This window comes from Tyto alba, unplaced genomic scaffold, assembly GCF_018691265.1.
Source record: "Tyto alba isolate M040663 unplaced genomic scaffold, T.alba_DEE_v4.0 Super-Scaffold_18, whole genome shotgun sequence".
NCBI lineage: Eukaryota > Metazoa > Chordata > Aves > Strigiformes > Tytonidae > Tyto > Tyto alba.
Genome location: NW_024881280.1, coordinates 30,890,010 through 30,913,376, shown reverse-complemented (window position 1 = coordinate 30,913,376; position 23,367 = coordinate 30,890,010). Strand labels below are relative to the sequence as shown.

The window sequence follows — 23,367 nt, the reverse complement described above, 5'->3', positions numbered from 1 at the left end:
ACACTTAGTCATCATGATACAAATATACCACACATTCTTTCAAGTATAGAACAAATTTATTTATTAAACAGTTCTGCTTTTTTGTATCAATATAATTTTTTTTTTAATCTAGATAAAATAGGCCTGTAATAATGTTAAGATTTAGCAAACTTGAGCTATTCCTAAAACTACCAACCATGTATATTCTTTGTCGTTCTCATCCATTTTTCTATGCTTTATAACTTGCAATGATTGTTAGGTCTGCCCTTTTCCTACTTCTTGTATGTATTTATGTCAAACTGCTATGCTCACTTCCCTACTAAACTAGAAACATATTCTTCTGATTCTCCTCTCTTTCTTGATCACAGTATCCTGACTTCTTTATAGATGTCTTCTTCTTTATAGACTCCCCCTACTTTGATACAGTTTTTCTATGTATTTTTTCTTTTCACTCAGTCATACATTTTCCACAGCTTTTTTGGGGAACGAGTCAAACCGTATGTCTTGGGAACAAAAAGACATATCCAGTGTCCACGTGTGTGTATATAGTATGGATTGTAACCTTGTTTGCACATACTGAAAGGAGCCATACCTAAATACTCAGGCAAGCACTGACTTTCGTTCTAGAAATTATCTTTACCATAATAAAGTCTGAAGTTGTTAGTTTCCTTAATATGATTTTTTTGGGTCAGAAATTAGCTAGGATTTTTAGGAACTCTAATAATGCTTTAGTGCATAGTTCCAAGCTATACGTGAGGTGCCTCATAATAACAATGTAATTTTCTTTCCCAAAATTATGAGCAGATATTGAAGGAAAAAGTTATCTTGTTCTTTAGTCTTTACTGCTATGCAAGATGCCCTCACTTGTAAACACAGTTTAGGCTTATTCTAGTTACACTGATCCACATGCAGTTACTTTCCTATGAATACAAGAACTTCAAAGCTGTATTCTATACCCCATTTCCTCATTCATTGCGCAACTCCTGGTGGGCCAAAACCTCTGCCAGGGCAAGGTCCTTTATTATTTACAGGAACTAAGTAAGCCTAACCTTTTAACTCAGTGAAGAATGGCCTCTCACAACCCCTGAAGATATTTCCCCTTGGACACAGTCTGTCAAACCTCTGGAAATGGAAAGAGAAGGAATTGAGGTGTGACCTGACACACTTTTGCCTTCTAACTCATAACTCTTGAGAAAAATAAACTGAGTGTTTTTTTCTTTCACATCTGATTTCCAGCATGGGAAGTTGCCCTCAACGCTCAGCCTTTCTTCTGGAATCACTGGGGTGGAAATGTTTGAAAAAAAATAAAAACCCTTGCCAAATATAATGAGAATTGGGATAAAACCTGACACGTGGGCACTATTGTTGGGCTCAGCATTGTTCAGACTGATATCAAAATAACGCAAGGCCAATTAAAAGAAGCTTAACCCAAATTTTTCATAAAGCAAACTGAAATCTGATTGAACTTGTTTTCAATTCACAAAACCCACTGAAAGAATCAAAACTGCAGTGAACAGTGGTCTATATTTAATCTGATGGCCACAAGAGGGTACAATTTGTAAATTGTAAATGAGCGTAACGGTCCCACAGAGGTTTCTCTAAATGACATCAATCTTTTTTGAAGTCACAAAAATCCATCTCCAGAGCTGCCCAAGAGAAATTCTGGTGCCGCAGCTCCCCAGGCGCGTCCCCTCCGGGGCTGCACAGGTCGCCAAACCAAGGCGACCAGCGCCTTTCTGCCCACATGCTGCGCGACCATTTCCCTTCTTCAGGCCCCACCATCCGCAGTTCTCCGACAAGTGAACCTGGCCAAACCTTTCGCCGCATCAGGCGAGGACACCGTACTAAGAACAACCCAGCAGAACATACCTCCAGCTAAATTACAGGCACCCAAACGCTCCTGAAGGTATTTGTATTCGTAACCAGTCCTGGGGCATCAGGGCCAGGCCTGAAAGGAAAGGCCAAATGTCTTCAGCTGAGCCCATCAGGAAACTGGGTATCAATTCTGAAGCCGGGCACTGTTTTTCCCGTGGGGCAAGCAAAATGGAAGATGGAGAAAGGAAAACGGTGCCTGACTGGAGGCTGCCTCCTGACGTATAATTAATTCTGGGGTGAAAACTCGTAATCTGTGGTTTTGGCCCAAACCAGCTGCAGCACAACTCGCGTTGATAAACAAGTAGCAATACATGTTTGAAAGCATGAAATAAAACCAAATCAATCTGACTATATAAATTGCAGTGAACTCCCACGTACGTTGCTTATCTAGAATATACTCTGAAATGGACTCTCTCATCCAGTGGTGTGTCTGTGGGGTCCCAAATGGACTAGTGTTTTTGCGTATTTCAGGGAAATCTGTCAAACATATGTTCAGATGTTGGCAGCAGTGGCAAAAGCAGAGACTCCACAGCTTCTGTTTGTTATTGCAATTGTTAGATCCTATCTCTGCCTATGGAGATCCAACAGCCGCTCAACCAGAAGCTGTTTTAACTTTCGGATCACTCAGCAGTGTGTGACGAGGGAAAAAGAAATAAAGAAAAAAACAAAAACAAAACAAAACAAAATAAATAAAAAAAAAAAAACAAAAACAAAAAAAACAAAAAAAAACAAAAAAAAACAAACCCTTTTGCGAGCGGACCGCTCCAGTTGCGCTCACAAAGCGCGGACACCCCGACACCCGCTCCCCGGTGCACGGGTGGGAGCAGCTCCCCACGGCCGCGCCTCGGCCCCGCCGCGCGCTCGTGGGGCCGCGGGCGGACCCCGCCCGCCGCCGGCTCGGCCCCCGCCGGGCGCTGCCGCGGCGGGGGGTGACGGGCAGCGAGGGCAGCCGGCTCTGCTCTGCCCTCCCCGCCGCCGGCCTGCGCCGCCTCCCCGCTTCCTGGGCCCGCGGCAACGGCCCCACGCGTGTCCCGCCCGCTGAGATCCGAGCGCGATCCCGGCAGGGCGCTGCGTGGGGCGGCCAAGGGTGAGCCCGCTGCCCGCGCGGGGCCGCTGGCCCTTTAAATGCTGGCGGGCGGCCCGTGCCGCCACTGGTTGGGAGACCCCGCGCCTCCAGTGAGAGGTGAAACCAAGATGGCGGCCGCGCAGTGACTGAGGTGGAGACGGAGCCGGTGGGAGCCGGGCTGGACGGGCCGCGCTGCGCCGCCGCCGCTCGCCCCCTGCGCAGCGCCGAGCGCCTCGCTGCCGGCCGCGCCGCTGAGTGCCTGGAGCGCAGCCACGTCGCGGGGCGCGCTGAGGAGTCGGGACTGAGTCGCCGCAGCACCGGGAGGAGGAGGAGGAGGAGGAGGAGGAGGAGGAGGAAGAAGAACATGGCGGCGGAGTCGGGCTGGGAGTGAAGCCGCCGCCTGCCACGGAAGCCCATGGGGGAGACGGGGCGCTGAGCCCGCCTGCCTGCTTCATCCCGCCCCGGGCCAGGCAGAGCCCGCAGGCCCCGGGCGGCCCCGGCGGGAAGGAGGGCGGCTCCTCGAAGCCCCGCGCTGACGGACGGCGAGCGAGGGGCTTCGGGCCTGGGCAGCTGCTGCACAATAGAGCCGAGCTCCGGGCTGGGGCGAGCGGCCCCTCTCCCGCCTGTCTCCCCCCGCCTGCTTCGCCCCGGCCTCGCCAGCCTCCCGCCTGCTTCCCTCACCAGGGCCCCGGCCTCCAGCGTCGCCTGCTCTTGTCACCTCGGGCCGGCTGCCCGCTGCTGCCCGTGCCATCTGCTGCCCGCCGCTGCTTCCACTCCCGTGGACCCACTTCTCCTCCAGGATCCCTTCTTCACCGCCTCTCCTGCCTGCCCTTCACCCCGCGAAGAGCCTCTCCTCTCTGCGGCTCTGCCCTACGTAAGCTTATTCGCCTTTTGTGCAGCGCCTGACTGAGCCTGGAGCAGCTCCTCTCTCACACCTTCACCCCTTCTCCTGTTCCCCCTCTTCCCCGGCGCCCCCCAGTCCTGTTACCCTCGATAATGAGGATCCCGTTGGAGCACTGAAGAGGAGTAAGAAAAGCTTGCTTGGCCTGCCCGTGTGGGGCTGCTACCTTCTTTCCCGCTCCCCTCCTTTGAGGGGGGCCTAGGCCCCGACCAGCCTCCTGCTCCTCCAGCAATTGCAAGCCAGAGTGGTGGCTGTGGTGTGGCAGGCGGCAGGATGACGGACACCCGGCGGAGGGTGAAGGTTTACACGCTAAACGAGGACCGCCAGTGGGATGATCGAGGCACAGGGCATGTGTCCTCCTGCTACGTGGAGAGGCTCAAGGGCATGTCCCTGCTAGTCAGGGCAGAGAGCGACGGTAAGTGTGTATGTCTGAAGGTACGGTCTTTCCTCATCCTACCCAGAAAAGGAACTGGGCTTAGATTCGTGTCTGTTGCCTTAATGTTTTGCTGTGTAATTCAAATGTGATTCTTAAAAGCAAGTAGGCACTGACCATAGTTCATTTGTGTAAGGCTAAGTGAAAGAAATGGAAGATTGCCATCGAGTGCAAGCATAGTAGTCACTTGGTTCATAGTGAGTACAAGTGTTGTGTACAAAATACGTTCAGGTCTTCTTGTAAATCTTGTATGGGTTTGGATATCTAGTGATCTATCACTAGGTGCTCAGCATACTCCAGTTTCAAAACTGATCATTTTGATGTATCCTTCCTTAGATGTTTCTGGAAATCATCCCCTCGTGAAAGGAGTTGTTCAAAACTTAGGTCATGTTTTTTAGTATAAATTTTTAAAAGGTCATTGGATGCCTAACACCCTTTTTTTCCTTTGGTAGCAAGAATCACGCAAGACATTGTAAAAGCTATCAACAGTTATAAAAGTACTGTTGTTGTAGTAGTAAAGACAATACAGTGAATGGAACAGCATTTTCAGAGATGCTGTTTTTTATGGAATAGAAGTTCTCTGTCTTTCAGTTCTAGGTCTATCCTGTAAATAAATCGAAAATGATGCATTATCAACTTCACATTTTCTGACAACATATGATACTAGTATAGGTTTAGTAGTAGTATCTACCCCTGTAGCTACACATTTGGGCTAATCTTGATTAAGTGAGTTCATGACTGCTCTGATGAGAGTAGCTTTTAAAATGAATACTTTGCAGTATCTAGCATTTTGCTAGTAAAGTATTGTCAGTGCACGACTTATTACTTCATTAGACATACAGCTACTGTACCTAGTGGCTTGTAGGTCTCGTTGTAGCTTATGACTGTCAACAGACCTTGTAATTTTCTGTAGTTGGCTTTTTTATTGTGGGAATTAGGATGAAGAGCAATTTGAATCATTAATTCTCACTGTTTGAGAAAGTTCTGACAGACTGTACAGTAATCTCTACAGCAAAGATCATAACTGATATGGAGGAATCAAATCTGAGCAGGATTTCAATAACTGAGCATCTGATAAACATGAATCTCAGGGTTTTGTAGTTTCTTGATTATACTTTAAAAAGTTAAACTGATACTCTAATTTATTTCAGACTAAAGAAAATGCATTTCTAGTTTGGCCAGCTTCACAGCGTAAGAGTAAATATTCAAAATGGAAGTAGACTTAGTTTAATTTCAGCATGAGGGAGGGAGGTAAAACAAAGGTTATCACTAAATTTTTTGACTAATCTTTATAATGTATTTTGTTGTAGATTCAGATTTTACTGTCTACATGGCTGGTGTGCTCATGTTTAAAAGCTGTCATGTCTTCTCTACACTAAACAATTTCCTGATATTTTTTTATTCTTTTTAGAACAGAAAACAAAAGATCTGCAGTCCATAACTTGCTTGTGAAGAAATAGTCCATTCAAACTAAAATCCCTTTATTGACTTTCAGTGGCATATGTATGCTTAGGACTGATTAGAAACTGAATTGGCCTGTTCTTGCCAGTTTATTTGTTGTACTTTCCTTCTTTCAGGTGCTCACTTACAAATTGGTATAAATGACCCCAAAATAAAGATGAAATCATGACTTTGTGTTGCATAGTTAAGATACTCCAATCAAAACAGAACTGGCCTAAACTTACTAATTGTACTTAATACACATATTAAATAGGATACACACATTAGACTTCTCTCAAACAGCATATGTGTAGTTCAAGAGTAGTGAATAATATACAGAGTTTAAGTTCTTAATTTAGTAGGTAATATCAGTCCTGGGTAAATGTGCATTCTATTAATAGGCTAGTTTTTCTAACTTGCTTGTGTAAACATCTCATAACATTTTATTTATATTTTATTTACTCCCAGTGTCAGTTGTTTGTGAGCTAATTTTGAAGACAAATATAGTCATTTTTACGTGTGAGCAAATGGTTTGGAAAAAGGTAATGCAAGACTCGTGCTTTAGGTACTATGTAATTTGTGTGTTCCCTTGTGTGCTTTTTTAACTAAATGAAGTAGTTGACTGACTTTTTTTTTTTTTTTTTTCCCCTAGTTATTGAAAACATACAAGTACTAGGAACCTGACCTATACACCCTTTGCCTCCATGTTTCCATTGCGTTCGTGTATTGTCTGTCAGCTCCTCCTCTTTCCACAATGAAACTTCTTCCTTCCTCCTTTTCTAAACCAGCTTTTCCTAGTGTTTGGCTGAGATTCATCCTGTGCACGCTGGCATGTTCTTACTGATTTTACTCCAGGAAGCTGACTGAAAACCTCGGGATTTGCCTGTAGTTAAGGGCTCTGTTTCCTGAGTGGGGGAGGCGGTGGAGGATGTTAGCAGCGGTTCCTGCTGTGTATGGGAAATTCCCACTCCTGTTAAAGGGCTGGTTAGGCTGTGCACAGTGCAGCAGCAGAATTACCAGAGGTTCATTTGGCTGACCATGTGGGCTAGCACATAGTTCAGTTTTTTGATTGTGCAGCTGTGACTTGGTGGAGCTCCACAGCTGCTTCACAAGTGGTTGAGATTTTGTGACAGGGTCAGGGTGCTCTGATAAGGGAGCTACAATCAGTATGCCAAGTGCAAGGTAAGCTGTCGTCTGGAATTGGAACAATAAGAGCTGAACAGGAGTGCAATTTTATATCTATAGGAGTGTTGTTTTTCTTGGGTTGGTGTTTTTTTTTTTTTTTTTAACACCATCTCAAAAGAAGAGAATTTAGAGCAAATGAGTGATTTGCGTTGCTATCTGAGATGTCTGGTTCTCCCAGAGACTGAACTTTAAGAGTCCTTGCAGGCAATTTGGAGTAATCTATTACAGTGCAGAAATACCATAAACTGCTTTCAGATCACATATATGCTTTGAAACTGGCAATTGTATATTTTTTTTACACTTAAACAGCTGGTAATGTTTTTATTTTAAACCCTGACAAGTTTCTCTGTGTGATTCCTAGTTGCAGTCTATTCTAATTGAATTGCAGTAGAGCAATAGTGAATCTTTTATTACAAATGATCACCTTCCATGTGAGTTTCTGTGTATAATCAGAAGCCTTTGATTTCTTGCCTGATTCTCATGTGGTGTTTTAGGCTGCTGTGGCCTGCCTCATTCTTAAAATGTCTGTGTGCTTCTAGATTTTTCACTGCATGGTTTCAGATCGCTTTTTTTGTTCCGAGCCCAGATGACTGAAGTGACCTCTGAAATGAACGTTCCTATTTAACTAACTTGGGTTAATTTGAAGGCTTGAACTTTAATTAAAGTTTACTAATCCCGTAACTAAACTTTTTGACAAGGCAAAGTGAACCTCCCCACTGGAGATCATACTTGCCAGCTTTCTTTCGGGAACTATCTAATCACTTTTATTCAGAAGTTGTAGTTGCCACTTCTGAATTCTGTATGTTAATGACTTTTGCCACAGAGTAGGCATTTGTGTCCTAACTGTTTCTTTAGAGTATGTATCTGTAACCCTGTAATACTGGCAGAAGGCTTAGCTGAAATTTGGCTTACGTTTGCTTTACATTTCTCAAACTCGAGGGATGAATTTCATATATTCATTTTTAGTAAAGCAACACAGAAAATTTTGTGGCTATGTACTTAGGTTAAAATGAAGAAAAATAGGGGGGTTGGATTTTTTTTTTTGTTTCTTTTTTCATGGTTCTCCCCTGTCCTTAACATTTAGGTTTGATCCTTCAGAAATGTGTTAGACTGAGGAATAGTCTCTTGTGAATGCAGAGCATGTTCTTGGAGTTCAGTTTGAGCTGTTTCCTAAATTTCTGTGGAGTAGTTTCTGTGTTTCAGTAGCAGCAGAACTGATTGCAGATCTTAAACCTCTGCATGTATCTTGTAAAAAAAAAAAAAAAAAACCAAAACAAAACAAAAAAAAAACCAGCTCCTGAATTTAAATTTTCATTTAAACATAAATATGATTATGTTGGTGAGTGATGATGAGTGACACGGTACCTCTTCTGCTTCTGAGGTAGGATCCCCATAACAGTTTGGTGGGAGGGGAGCAGTATTCCATATCAGCAGGTCACCTCTGTATGCATATATGTAAACAAATGCAGATTTGTTGTTTGAGACTACTGGATTGGGGTACTTGATGTTTTTTAAATATCTTCTTTAAAACAGCAGTATATATCTGTATGTAATCTCTTTTGAGCAAGTCTTTTCCTATACACGCATTCCTTTAACACCACTGTTCTGTGCTGTGAATACTAACAAAAAACCCCAGCTGTGCTCCATTGCATTACAGTGGCAAATAAAATAATTCTGCAAATCAATGTTTTGTTCCTTATAAGTAGTTTCAGATGTTACTTTATGGCACCATTGTTTTGCAGTTACCTTTACAAATTTGTTTTAGGCTATAATTTAGAAAATAACTAATCTGCATAATTTGGGGAAGTTTATTAAAACCATAAGGTTATTAAAGTGAGTTTTCAGGTCTTGCTTAACTTTGAATAGAGTCATTGTGTCAATGAAGATGAAATTTTGTTGGTGTATTTTTTTTAAGTAGACTGTATAGTATTAATATATTCTAGGATGGTACCAAGATAAATATCTACATAGAAAATAATTGCTTATGACAAATGCAAGAGTAAGCATCTTGCACTGTATTTGGGAATCAATACTGATACTGACTTTGAATGGAGAAGAAATTTATTTGCTGTATTTTAAATTTCTGTAACCTTTTTCTGAAGAATATATTTGTGCTGCAGACATCTGTTACTGTTACCTATTTCCCAGAAGCAAGTAAAAGAGACCTGACTGCTTCATAGTAGGAGGGGGTTTGATCCTGTAAAATTTAGTGTGTGAAAATAAACTCACTGAACTAGCTAGCAGAATAGTCACTGAATTTGAGTTATTGAAGCCCTTTTGGGGAACAGATTGTACACATGGAGCATCAGATTCTCCAGAAGGATGGATTTGGGGCAGTTATAGGTTATAGATCACCGTTTACACTGTGGTATGTTTCTATCTCCAAATTAATATTTTTCTAGTTATTGTCTGTAATGGTAAGGAATAAGTTGAATCATGTGGTAATAAGAAACAAGTCAAGCCTTAGAAGGCTTGATTTGTCTTTCCTGCATGTTCTAGGCTTAGTAGAGAAGAAGTGCTCTTTTGTGGTAAGTCTAGTAAAGAGGTCATTCTCTAGTGTCTCCTTCTAGCCTGGAAGATGAAATGTCTGCATTCAGTTGTCTTCAAGATTATTATTTTTTTTTAAATACTATTGTGTCAAACCTGACATTCAAGTTATGTATGATACTTTGCTGATTTCAGGATTACCATGTCCGTAGATCTGTGTTCAGCAGTTAAAATATAATGTTGAAATTAATAGCTTTTAATTCTTACAAGATTCTAATTCATATTTGCTGCTATTAAATATTTCTAGACAGTAAAGACTTCCTAGAAGTTGGCACAAAATAATATTCTAAAACTTCATGTCACTGAAGCTGAGGCTTCGAAACTGAAAGAATGAATGGAGTGAAATACTGCCTATAATTGATAATGGTGGTGGAAAGGGGGGTTGCTGGTTCTAGATGTTCACTAGGCAAACCAAAAACTCAAAGCTCAGGTCTATGGCCTAAGTACCAGAGTGTATTTGATTTATCAGTAAGGCTTCATCTTAGATGTTCCTTCTCTTTGTCCTGCTCTATAGTTTGTGATTTTTTTTTTTTTTTTTTTTTTAGTTGTCACACTTAAGCAAATAAGCTGCTTTAACAGAGCTGATGTGGGTTAGAAAACTGGAAAAACTTAGAAAAAAAAAAAAAGGGTAGTATATGTGGGTTTGGGGGGGAGATTGCTTTTTTGTTGTGTCTTGTTTTCCCTTGAGGGCTGTTTAGTTCAATTTTGTTGTTGGACTGAATCTCAGTGTCTAAATAGCTCTTATTGTAAGAGCAGTTGAGACAAGGCGATAGCTTCTTAAGCCAACTTCATTACTGAAGGCTGCTTTCATGTAGAACTACAGACTTAGGAAGAAGCAGCCATCACAGGTAAGTTACTTTTTTAATTAAAACCCCGCCAAAGTTGTAGCTGATTATCACATAGTAAGCTAATGAATATAAAAATCCTTGGTAAAGCTTCAAAATTCATGAAGTAATAACCTTTCTTATCCTACCTGGAGTACTATGTCCAGCTCTGGAGCCCTCAGCACAGGCAAGACATGGACCTGTTGGAGCAGATCCAGAGGAGGCCACAAAAATGGTCAGAGGGCTCGAACACCTCTCCTCTGGAGACAGGCTGAGAGAGTGGGGCTGCTCGGCCTGGAGAAGAGAAGGCTCTGAGGATGAGGCTTTTCAATACTTAAAGGGTGCTCGTAAGAAAGATAGGGACAAACTTTTTAGTTGGGCCTGCTGTGATAGGATAAGGAGTAAACTAAGAGGGGGTAGATTTAGACTAGATGTAAGGAAGAAATTTTTTATGATGAGGGTGGTGAAATGCTGGAACAGGTTGCCCAGAGAGGTCATGGATGCCCCATCCCTGGAAACATTCGTGGTCAGGCTGGACGGGGCTCTGAGCAACCTGATCCAGCTGAAGCTGTCCCTGCTCATTGCAGGGGGGGATCGGACTAGATGACCTTCAAAGGTCCCTTCCCACTCAAATCATTCTATGATCTTCTATTAGTAGCAATTCTTTAGGAAAAGTGTGTGTTTTTTTTGTAAATGTAGCATATGAGATTTAGGATGGTGATACTTAGTAAACAAATAATGGTTTGGAATATTTTTTGCTGTGGATTTTATAATTGGTTTACTCTTCAGATAGGTAAAACTAGCTGGTTTTTGATTCTACCGTGAAATATAGAAGTACATTTTTCACTTCCAAATATATTTTTCAGATGTAAGTGATTTGATTTCTTATCCTGTCTTCAAGTTCTCAAGCTTTCATATTTGAGGTGGTTGAAGCATTTTAGTTTTTCTTTAGTGCAGATTTTGTGAGGATATTTGGCAAATATTCTAGTAATACAAACACAAGACTGCCTTAGAACTATAGCTGTGAAACTGAGTTGAGACTTCTTAAAGTTTGGACTTTTAATAAATTTAAGCAGGTAAATGAAAGGAGAAGTGCCCGTTCTAAGGAGTACTCACAGTTTCAGTACTTTATGTGTGTGCAGTAAAGCTCTGAAGAAACTTATTCATGGTTGTATAGAGTACCTCTTGCACTGGCATTTGTGCAGCTGAGCAGCAAAGTGGACAGGAGAAGTGATTGGATCAAAAATAAAAGCTATTTTAAGAGTCGTTTTCGCTTAGATCGACCCTCAGAACTACTTAAATGTGACCTGTATTAACACTAATGCTTATGCAAAAGGAAAGGCAAAAAACCAGAGACATGAGAATGGAATTGCTGTTCTGTGTCTTAAATCAGTATAAGCTGCTGTGAAACCATTGTTCCAAAGTTTATAATGTCTGAAGTTTTGTGGTATTGTCAGTCATAATGGTTGCCACTCTAAACATTAGTTTCTAGATATACTTTCCAGCAAACACATATAAATGTTTTAGCTAAACTTTAAGAAGGAATGACACATGATTACCAAATTTCGTACAAAACAACTGTAGATGATCTATGGAATGCAGCTGCAATGCATTTTGTGTACTGATTTTTTGCGGACTTTATCATCTCTAAAAAATATTTCTGTGGAAAAGACTTTACTCAGAATAAGAGGTTAAAAATATAGTCCTTAAAACACTCTTGAATGTTCTATATTATGTAAACAATACCTTTGAGGGGAAAATGAAATATAAAGCTGTAGAACATGGGTTTAACAGGCGTATTGTTGGGAGGAAATGTGTTAATACCTACTTGAGGAAAGAGCGATCAGAAAATTTACGGTGAGATTGAAATTTTAGTATATATGTAAATAAGTAAAACTTTTTTTTTTCTAGGCTCTCTTCTTTTGGAGTCCAAAATTAACCCGAATACTGCGTATCAGAAGCAACAGGTAAACACATGGGTTTTTTTCCTCATGTTTAAAGGCAGATTCTTAAACTTCAATAATGCAGTCATTTTTTTTTGCCTCTATTGCAAATTGTATTGTATGTTCTCGTACCAAAAATAGGAGGCAAAGTACTTACCAACATTTTTGTGTATTTCATGATACATGTGTGTTATTTCTCTGCATTTTTTGTGACGTTAACTATATAACTTGAACTCTGGTTTACACTAAAGAATGCTTTGGGAGAGAAGGGCAAAGCGTAGTTGTGAAAATCAAAGTAGCTGAGGCTCCTGAAGATGATAGTATCTGGAACTTAATGTCATCTGGCTTTTTTCTTCTCTATATTTCAGATACTACAACTTTCATTATATTTCATTTAAGAGAAGACTAGAAGGCTTTTAAAGCTATTTGCATACTTACCTTTGTTTGGCTTTCACTTGGAAGATGGATATGGGTTACTACTCCTTCAAAGCATTCTGTATACATAAAAGCAGCTTCTTGCCTCCAGTTTGCACCCTACTTCAATTATTTAAGCCATACACTGTGAGCCCCTAAAGAATGCTACTGAGATGGGTGAGAAGTGAACTGTAGGTCTCAAGCTTTGTTTGCTGTTCTTATCCCATGGATGCTGAGAACTACAATCAGAGGTCTAGAAACGCTGAGCCAGATTACATTTTGTTGCCTGTCTGGTCAGCTCAGACTGGTTAAGATCCTGTCAGGTACAGTTAATGTTTTAAAATAGTCTTCAGTCTTTAGCTTTAATAGCTTATAATAAGCATAGACATACTATAGTTTTGCTCACAGGCAGTCCCAGTGGTTGTACAACTGCAGCTGTTTGTAGGATTGTCTGTTGAACAGTATGGGGACAACCAGACGGGGTTAAAAATATCCTTCCTTGGAAAATTTAACCTGTATCTGCCCCATAATGTAATTCATCATGCACCATACAAATAGTCAGTACTGAACAACTAGTAAGGCTAATGTGGGGCAAAGAATCAGTTGCAAGGAGTAAGAAGGGACAAGACGAGTGAAAATGCTAAGGAAGCTAACTCTTAGTTGTAATCCTGACTAGCTCAAAGTCATGGTTTTGTAATACAGTAACTCAAGCTTTAAGACTCTTAAAATGACACTGAGTATGTCACAGTTCTATTGTATAACGTACTGATCTAGTGTAAACTTGTTTTGCTGGTTGAAATCTCTTCAAAGACCACTGAGGGCTAAGCTTCATATCATTAGGCTTTATGCCAGATCAAACATGACCACTACTTAAAGTAGGCATAAAATTGTAAGATTGGTGCAAACCAGCACACATGCCTGTCAGTGCAACAGCATTTAATATCTGTACTCATTGCTACTCGGGGTCAGGCATGTATTGTAATTAGAACTACACAAATCAATCCTGGTGATTGTGAAAGCATGGTTAGAGAAATAAAAACATTAAACATGAATCTGTCCCGTTAGAACAGCGCTTCATGTTTTCTGTGCTGGAGAAGGAAAAGTGCTGTTCTTAAAGCTTTCAAATGCTGCATAGACAGAAGCTTATATTTGCAGCTGAATCATTCATATTATTTAAGCAAAGCAGTCTCTAATATAAATTGAATGTAGGGCTTCACTCTGAGCCTTAGAAATACCAAATCTATCTTGGTGTATGTATTAATCCTACTTTGTAGCATGTTAAATTTCAGGTGAGGCCTACTTATCCTTTCCCTTTGTAAAAGGCAAGTTCAGAGTTTAAACATGATTCCATATGAGCTAAGCTTGGAGCTTAGCAGCTGAAAGGAAGAGTTTAGTCTTTCCAGCTCTGCTTATAGAACTCTGAACTGTCTAAACTCCCTAAACTACAAGAAAATCAACTTGGTACTTCAAATCCCTCTTCAAAAACTGGTACCTCAATGTCAGCAGAAGTTTGAAGCCATCTCACACAAGATCCATTTGAGAAACTGGGATGGAAGAGTGAGTGAGATCTTTCCTTTTGGCTGCAGAATGCCACTGAGGTCACCTCAGCTACTAGTGAAATTGCAGCCTGGGATAGAAGAGTTACTTTTGAGTTTCCCTGCAGTTGTCAATTGCACTTATAAAATTTCAAGAAAAATCTAGAAATGCAAGACTTAAAACTTCAAAGTAACTTTCCAGTGTTACGGTCTTACCAGCCTTTTATCTCAATTTTATTGTGAGGGTGAACCTCCATTCCCTTTTAAAGGGATATATACCACTACATCGGATCTGGTTTTACTGTGACATACTTAGATGTGTCTTGTGGACACTTCAGATACCTAATGGAATAAGTGGATGAGTTCTGACTTTAGGCTAACATGAGGCTTTTAAGAAGAAACAATCTTTTATTAGACCAACTAACATAATTTGTGGTTGGAAGGAGAGAGATGTGTGATAGTTAAGATCTTGGGAAAACGATGTCAGTTGTTTTGGGTTCTTCAGCAAGCCTATAGATAACTTTGTGATAAACAGGGAAGTTCTTCCACTGGTAAAAGAACCTTTTAATTATGCTGCACTATTAGTGTGAAACAGATTATGTCAGGAATTGTTGATATCACAGATTACATAATCTCAGCGTATACATATGTATATTTTAATAGCTGTCACATCTTAGATCATTATTTGGCAAAATAATAGTGTGAAGACCTGAGTACAAGTGTTCCTTGCTGCCTCGGTTTTCTTGGCGTGTGAAAAGTCCATGGAAACCACAAAAAAACCCCAACAAAACAAAACAAACAAGAAAAAACCAAACCCAAAACAACAGCAACAACAACAAAAAAAAACAACAAAAGCCATACCCTGTGAACCTGAGCTTCAAGTAAAATTTAATCGAATTGTCTGCTTTAGATTTCTTGTTGTTTAGGATTGAAAGCAATGACCTCCCTTTATTGTGAATTAGTCAGGTCTCTATGTGCACATAAATATTGGTTCAGTTGGCAGTAGATAACAACTGTCTGCTTTTCCCTTTGGGGAGGAAGAATACTTGGCAGATATTGAGACCTGTTTGGGGACTCACTTTTTCATATGTCAACAGGGTCCTGAGATACTTCAGTTTGTACAATATAGTGCCTCCCTCTGCCATTTAGAGGTTTGGAATAATTTCTTAAAGCATGAAACACATAGGCAGTCTTTTAACTCCTTTTTAACTAGTCACATAAGTTATATTAGTCTTTCTGTTACAATGAACAGTCATTTTCTGCTGTGCATTCAAAAGGAAAGAGAGGTCTGTGTGTCTGATTCTGTAAAATAATTGCTACCAGTAGAGGTTTTTGAATGCTCTGAGCCATGCACTTCCCACCAAACTCATTATTACTTATACTAGAACTAGCAGAAAGGAATCTGTATAAGGAAAATAAGCTAGAAAGAAAACAACTGGAGAAACTAATGTCCTGTGGCTCAGAAAAAGGAATATTTATTAAGGTACAGTTTATAGGCAGAAGATGCTGAAAAAGCAAAATGTGTGTCAGTAGAGCCACTTGACCTCTTGATTTGTATTCTTGTTTACTGCTATGTGTTAAGTTTTATTAGTCCTCTTATTTTAAAATGTTACAATAATGGTCCTAGAACTTTGGTATGGAACATACTGGATTTAATTATGGGTAAGTAGCACACAGTGTAAAAGCAAATTTTGTTTAGTAAGTAGAATTTAATTATACTATGGATTGCTGGACCACAGATATCATACCTAGTTTTCCTCTTCTGTTGTCGGCTATTTCCTTAATATACTAGTAAAGGTAAAAGGTAATAATTGTAATGTCCTGGTGAAGTTGGTTTATGCACTCCAGTCCATTCTCTGCTTTTTATGTGTTTTTCTTTTTTTTTTTTTTTTTTAAAGGCATTAAAATGTCACAATTTCAGAACGCAAGTGATAGACGTGCTGTTCTTAAACAAGTGATCTTTATTCAGAAAATAAATAATTGCGCTAGTATTTGTAGGACAACACATCTCTTCTTGTGCAACTGTAAAGGAGAAATAGCATTTTTCTAGGGAGAAAGCTGATATGGCATGGACTGGGGTATATATACTTTTTGATATACTATTAGTATGTTTTGGCCGTGCTTTAGCAATAGAACAGTAAAGACTTACATCCTCAACTTTGTTTTAGATACATCCATGTACATCCTGTAACCCAGTGGTGAAGTATGCATTGTATCCCTTTTGGGCCTGAAACAAGGAAGACTCAAGTTGCTTACAGCTTCCAGCTATAAAGTCTTGCCTCTGCACTAGAAACTTCAGTGTCTCATGTCCTCTGCTTTTACAGTCCCTTGTTCAGTTCCTCACAAGAATACAAAGCTTAAATTCATCCAGAGTGCCTCCTACTAGCTATATAGCTTGAAGGTGGTTATCCTTGAATGATGGAGAACAGACTTATTAATAACAAGGCTGTTCTGAAAAGATCCAAAAAGGCACTGGCAGAATGCTCAGAGAAGATGAACTTCTTACCTTTGCTGTCAGGACAAGCAAGCCAACAGTGAAGCTATTTCAATAAAATTTGTGCTGCTTGTAGCTAAGATAGTGAGGGAAAGCGTGTGGTTTTATGGGGTGAGGGGAGAAACAAGGGGAGTGAAACAAGGGAGCTCTTGGTTTTGGGGTGGGTTGATTCATCCATTTTAAATGATCCCATGTTCCTTTATCTTCACACGTGTTTTCCTGTGAAATCTTAATTTTTCTGCTGTTTTAGGGCATGGTCGCTAGGCCAGTGAGTCAAGGTTCTGTTATAGAGCTAAGAAACTGATTTCATTCCACGTGATTCAAGGGAATGCAGCTATGAAATCTCTAACTGAAACATCACATACTCTTGAGATTTTGTAGGAGCTAATAGAGTATATTCTGCCAAAAGACTGAGTGTGCCTTTGATTTGTTATTCCAGTTTGAGGATTACTTGTTAGCTTGTCCAGGTTCTAGGTGAACAAATGCAAAAAAAACAAATGCAGAACTGAAACCTTATTACATTGCTGGGGTGGGTTTTTGTAGCCTGAAGGTTCTGCTGCAACATACCATGATAACTGTATATATGTAACTTAAAAAATCTGGGCAGAGCCAGTAGTTTATTTCACAAGCAGAAAGCTGTTTATGAAACTGTACTTTTGATTGTAAATAATTAGCTAGCAAGATGCTGAAAGGTGATTTGGCATGTCCAGAGAGGTGTCTGTAACTATGAACAATGTAAGGGCTTAGATAAGTAAGACTAGCACTCAGGCAGTCCCAAACAGGGAGAAACAACTTTCCTGTGTTGAACTTCCAGTGGGGGCCAGGCAAGTGTCCCAGGCCAAAATTGTTTGAAGGGTAGTAGGAAGAGATTCATTTACTTCTTAAGACAGAAAGCAAGGGTTTTTGGAAGACCTATCTAATTTGGGAGATGATTACTTCTTGAGAATAGCCTAAATCTCATAGGGATGTCAAGAGACTATTTTGGAGCTACGTCGAAGACTAGTATTCTCCCTGGATATGAACACCAGCGAGAGGGCATTGTCAAATCTTAAATAAATTTTACAGCTGAATCAAATCCTGACTATTAGTTGCTCTGAAATTCCTCATTATTAAATCCCAGGACTTGCTTTGGAGTTTGCATGAATACTGTACAACACACCTGCTAATCACTTGCTAATAGTTAAATAAAACTGATTTAATGTCCAATAAAAGCATGATTTCTGGTGAGTGTTCTGGTGAGAACTTTAGACTGATAGTGTGTGTTCAACAACCTTTCTATTAAGGAAAGCAAGCCTTTTGGGAATAATTTCAAAAAGTGAGGAGAAATCACATGGTAGGTACTAAGCCCTATCACTCTAAGTACAGTTGCCACTGCTTCCTGGCTTGAACTATTGCAGTAGTATTTTTGAAGGTTAGCTTCTTAGGAGTGAAGTCTCAAATGAGGCTGTAGCGCGCAGCAGTGCTTCCTTGAAAACCTCTAACCAGAACTTCTCCATGTGGATTTGATGCAGCCAACAATGAGACAAGCAGCAGAGGAATCCCTGATTGTATTCTGTACTTTTCCCTCAGGCTGTATCATTATTAGGATGAATGCAAAAAGTTAACCTCCATTGGTAGAAATTATAAATATCTCTTTATAGAAAAGTTAAATACATAGGTCTTCTAAAAAGGAATGCTCAGAATTTTTGTTTAAAACTCCGAAATCTTGGTTATATCTGAGCAGTCATAATGAAAAATAATATGAAAGACAAATTTATATAAACAGTCCTAGGGAGACAACAGTTTTGTATGGGCTAAGGTAGTGATGACACATCCAACTGGCACTATTGTCAAAATATTTTTTTGTGAAGCAGCAAATGATTTTTAACTCAGAATAAGATCGCAAACTCTACATAAGTAGTTTCCTGATTATCATCCTATTAAAAAAAGATCTTGCCAAGAACTCTAATGCATCTTGAAAAATGCGATGAGCTAGAATGCTAGGATTCTTGCAGAGCACTCGGTATAAAAGCCTTCAGTGATAAAACATTCGTCCAGGTTTATGACTTGGTTCACACAATGTAGCTATGATTTAATGCTGCAGTTTCACAATTTAATTGTGTTTAATGACAAGCTAGATAGGAACAAATTTTAGATGTTTTAGTCATCCCATCCAGTTCCTTGTCTGGAGGCTAACATTTTCTATGCAATACAAAAAAAGGATATGTTTTTGATCAAACTGAGCCAGAACTGCTTTTATGAATCATATGTGATTGAAGATTTTAGGATCATAGAGAGGTAATGTGCAAGACTCATCTCCTTACCTCTCTAACCAATAGCTACTATTACTAAGCATATTTATTCACACTCCTGGTTTCTCTTGGAATGGAGGAGGCAGTCTTAAGAAGTTTCACGTGCTTTTTGAAGTTGCAAGAAGTAATGTTTGGCATTTGGAAGCAACAGATAGTCCTATTCCATAGCTAAGAGACCCAGAGTAGTTAGTGGATTCAAATTACACTGAGGGGATTTTAGTTCAAGCATATAGAAAGATTCCTTGAAATTAAACAGGCAGAAACTAAACTTTTATTTATGTTTTGTTGTTTGTTTGTTTGTTTTTTTAATTTTAACTACATCTAGAGTTTCCTTCAGTCATTTCTCCCTACGTGTGTAGGTCTTGTACTGCACTTCTTTTTGATCATTATAAGCATTGTAGGATTAAGAAAATGAAATCACATCAATAACTGTCTGCATCTAACAGGGAATTTAAACTCTTGACAGTGCTGTGTATTATGCAACAGAGTGAAATGCTTTTCTCACTTTGTTTCATGTTCTCTTTTAAAAAGTTCTTTGAGGCAAGAAAGGATGTACAAGCAAGTACTCTCTTACTAAAGAACTGGAGAGTAGCAATTGATAATTTTCTGTTGCGGCACCGATATACTAATCTATAATATGAAAACCTTGTGTGATAAGAGAACAGATAACTAATAATTTGAAATTGTTAATGTTGGCAATTGGAAAATACTTTTCTAATATTAATAAACCAAACTTGAAATTATTGTTCTGCTGCTCAAGTAATTTTTCAGCAGTTTATTGTTTTGCTTTCCAAAGAAGAAAAAATTAACAAAAATAATCAGAAGGTGCAGAGGTGAAAAAATACTGAACTTCCATGTGTGATAGTAGATAATCTTGTTTAACAGGATCAATTGCTATACTATGGCCAAATACACTTCTGTGCATCTGTGACTATAGTTTTCAAAAGCAGCTTTACCTTTGTGTCTTCATTTTTCTCTGCCTGCCTTCCTCCCTCCATCCCTGCTCTACCCAGAGGAAAAAGACCGACCGACCTGTCTTGGTCCAGTGCTGGATTTTATTCAGAGACTTAGAGCTTTTGTTTCTTCAGCTTACTGCAGTTAATGTAAATGACACTGTCCTTATTTGTGTACTTTTAGTCATTTCCCTATTTGTTAGTCATGTTCTTTATAGAGAAGAAAATATGTTTTGATCTTCTTTTGGAAATGACTTGCTTAGAAATCTAACCATTTTCGCCTCAATGGAAATGTAATTAGATAGGAATGTTGCAGGTTCTGCTAGGGTCCACTTAAGATTTAGTGTTAGGGTTGGGGTTTTTTTAATTAAATAATACTCAGTGGGAAGCTGATGAGACAGTGGCCTTGAAAATTACTGCAGTATAAATACTAATTGCAGAGATTAATCTATTAGATTTTGAACCTGATACAGTGAATACTGCAGTAAAGTGCATACTGTTTTTAAAAGATAGTAAAAAAAATTTTTTTCTTTTGGACCTTCCCTTTCTAAATTTTTGTAAATGTTCTTTTTCTTACTCTGTAGGAGTCAGCAGTACTAGGTGCTGTCAATCTGTTATTACCAGAGTATTTGCACTGTGACCTGTCTTGTAAAGAATAAACTATTAATTGTGACTTTCTTCTTCCTTTTGTATTTTGGAGGTGGTCTTCCTAAATCCCTTTCTTCTGTGTACCACCTCTTCCTCAACCCTTTGGAAAAGGAAAAGGTAAACTATTTGCCATTTGCAAGGTAAAGCCATTAGTGCCTCTGAAGCAGTATAGCTGCTCTGGTAATGGCAAATTGATTATATTGTATTTCTTGCCTGAATCTTAATGGAGCTAGCTGATAGTGCTATTTAGATTATAGTTTAGTTTTAAGGAGTTTTCCAGTAAATTCATATCAAAATCTAAATGTAAGATTTCTGTTTATCCTCAGTGTTCATTTTAGTATTTGAAATAAATTAAGCCTAATTAATAAACTGTCTTAAACTTTATAAATGTCTGGCAATTTATAGTGCTTTTGCAAATATTTAAAACTAATTCATTTAGGAATAAACACTATAAGCAAAATCTATACCTAAGGAAGCAAAAATATTTTATGGTTCTCATTGAAATAGACGTAGAAAAATTCTTATGTCTCTTGTCCTAGCGAGTAAATGCATGTTTTAGCACGTAACTGAAATAATGCTGTTTCACAGGGCTATGTATATATCACATGGTTATATTTCAGGTAGCTGTTATAGTAAGACAAAACACTTTGGAAATAAAACTTGAATCAATATGTAAACAATGCAGATTATATTTTCTTCTCTTTTTGTGCTTTATTTATTCTGACCGTTATTTAGCAGACTGTCTAAACTACTGCATCAAATATCTTATCAGTGTGCCGTATTGCTGCTTTGCAGCATCAGCTTCCATATATTGTTTTGCATGCAGTATGAGGGGTCTGATAAACTCTTGAACTATTCTAGTAAATAAATGAGAGCTTAAGTGTCTGAGTAGTGAACGTAGCTGTGCATGGTTTCAACTAACCTCTAGAAGTCCAGAGCAAAACATCCTTTCAGAATTATAGTTTGTAATGGGTAAAAATGGTGTGCATGGTTCAGTGTAATGGGTATGCATACTCTTGGGCAGTTAACTGTTTGCATATTCAAGTTTGTTCTTGTTTAAAGTTTGTAGGCATCTTGGAACTGCTTTTTAAGCAGCTGTTGTGTGCATTAGCACAGGGTATTCTAGGGCCTGTAAGAAATGATTGTAACTTCGATCCTACAAAAACTACGGTTTTACATAGTCTGGTTGAAGCAGATTTAAAAAAAAAAAAAAAAGAAAAAAAAAACAAACAACCCAAAACATGTTGCTTTTTTAACCATATTTTATCAGAGGATGCACTGAGGTAGAAGTACATATTCTAGATTAAACTTTTTGGAGATTTACAATATTATGGTTGTGTGAATTAAGAACTAAAATTTTCAGTATCTTTCAGGGAACTTCCTTCCTCTGATTTATGCAGAAATGTTTTTCATCTTAAGAATTTCAGAATGTATAAAAATCTTAAAAAGGATGATTACATTTGTATTTTAATACTGTCCTGTCATAATTAGGTGTCAGGCTGGTTTTATTTAAAAATTTTACTGTTTAAGCACTATTCAGGTTTGTAAAATCTGAAATACATTGCCTGAAAATACTCTTCTTCTCTTTAAAGGATACCTTGATTGTGTGGTCTGAAGCTGAAAATTATGATTTGGCACTTAGCTTTCAAGAAAAAGCAGGATGTGATGAAATATGGGAAAAAATATGTCAGGTAAGTTTGATAAATGTAAGATTGAGACAACCTGAGTCATCTTAATGTTTGTGTTTGAAATGTTTAGACTGTTGTAAGAGGTGAATCTGAACACAGTAGGTAGAAAGTAAAAACTATCATTTTAGCAACTTCCCCCAAATTTTGCATTTTTGAGTTTGAAAACTTTCTCCTTCCTCCAGAAATTTGATGAACTTAAACTATGTTCGGGCTATTTTTCTAGTGCATTTCCAGGTCTTTTGCTTAACATAACTTTTTACATCTTTTATCGCCCAAGGAAGTTTAGCTCAAAATGAGTGCTTAAAAATTTTCATAACAATTAATTTAATAATTAACTTTTTCCAGGTTGGCCAGAAGGAAAAAGGTTACCTGTCCAAAGTTTTGTTGTAGAGAGAAAAATGTATGTGATCTCTTAGTGAATTTTATAATGTATTTCTCATGGATTTAACTATATCTTACTCACATTTCTCTTTTTCCAGTTCTCATTCTTCTCTTTCTCTTATCCCATTCTTCTGTTTCAGGTGAGGGGAATATTGAGTTTCTCAACAGAACTTTTATCTATGTAAATATGACAGTATGCTTCTGTTGACTGTCAGGGTATGAAAGATCGATCTGATAGTTGAAGTAGGGGATAGCTCTATCCCTGTATTATCACCTCAAAGCTATAATTCTTACAGTTTAAAGAAATTAAACAATGTATATGTAGCATGTTTATATTTTAATGTGTGCTAATTAACTTATTATGTTTTACCACTACAACCAGATGACTGTAAAGTTACTGAATCAGTATTATTTCTGGATAACGTTTGGTCAGGTATTATCTACTGACCAATACCCAAAAGAGTTTACTCAATATATTCACTGATGTTGGTTCAATTTGTTAGTTCTTGTTTGGGTTTTTTCTTTCATTCCAAGTATTACAACTTTTCTTAATTTCTATGCTATGTTAGGTGGGATTTATCTGAATTCGTCTAACACTCGAAGCGCTCTCTTGTTCTGTTCTTAAAAAACATCTAGCTCCCTCCAGTCTGTGTTTTGGAGTTTGTTCTCATGGATTTCAGAAAAAAAGAAAAGAAGTCTGTTTTCATAATTGCATGTGTATAGATCATTCCTTTTTTTAGGAATGAGTCTTTTCAACGGTTTACCACTTA

General features: G+C 38.8%; 1 protein-coding gene across 2 annotated transcripts in view; it reads left to right on the top strand.

Annotated features, from left to right (window-relative positions):
• Positions 1 to 2,886: 2,886 nt before the first annotated feature.
• The window catches only part of PPP4R3A (protein phosphatase 4 regulatory subunit 3A), a 46,299-nt gene continuing 25,818 nt past the window's right edge, over positions 2,887 to 23,367 (top strand). The window contains exons 1-3 of one of the 2 annotated variants that reach the window (XM_009970212.3): positions 2,887 to 4,236; positions 12,162 to 12,217; positions 22,121 to 22,219. In XM_009970212.3, the coding sequence (XP_009968514.1) occupies positions 4,095 to 4,236; positions 12,162 to 12,217; positions 22,121 to 22,219 (297 nt within the window). In that variant the 5' untranslated portion in view covers positions 2,887 to 4,094. Of the gene's footprint in view, positions 4,237 to 12,161; positions 12,218 to 12,676; positions 12,785 to 22,120; positions 22,220 to 23,367 lie in introns of those variants that run through there. The other variant, XM_033010534.2, reaches the window with a different exon arrangement.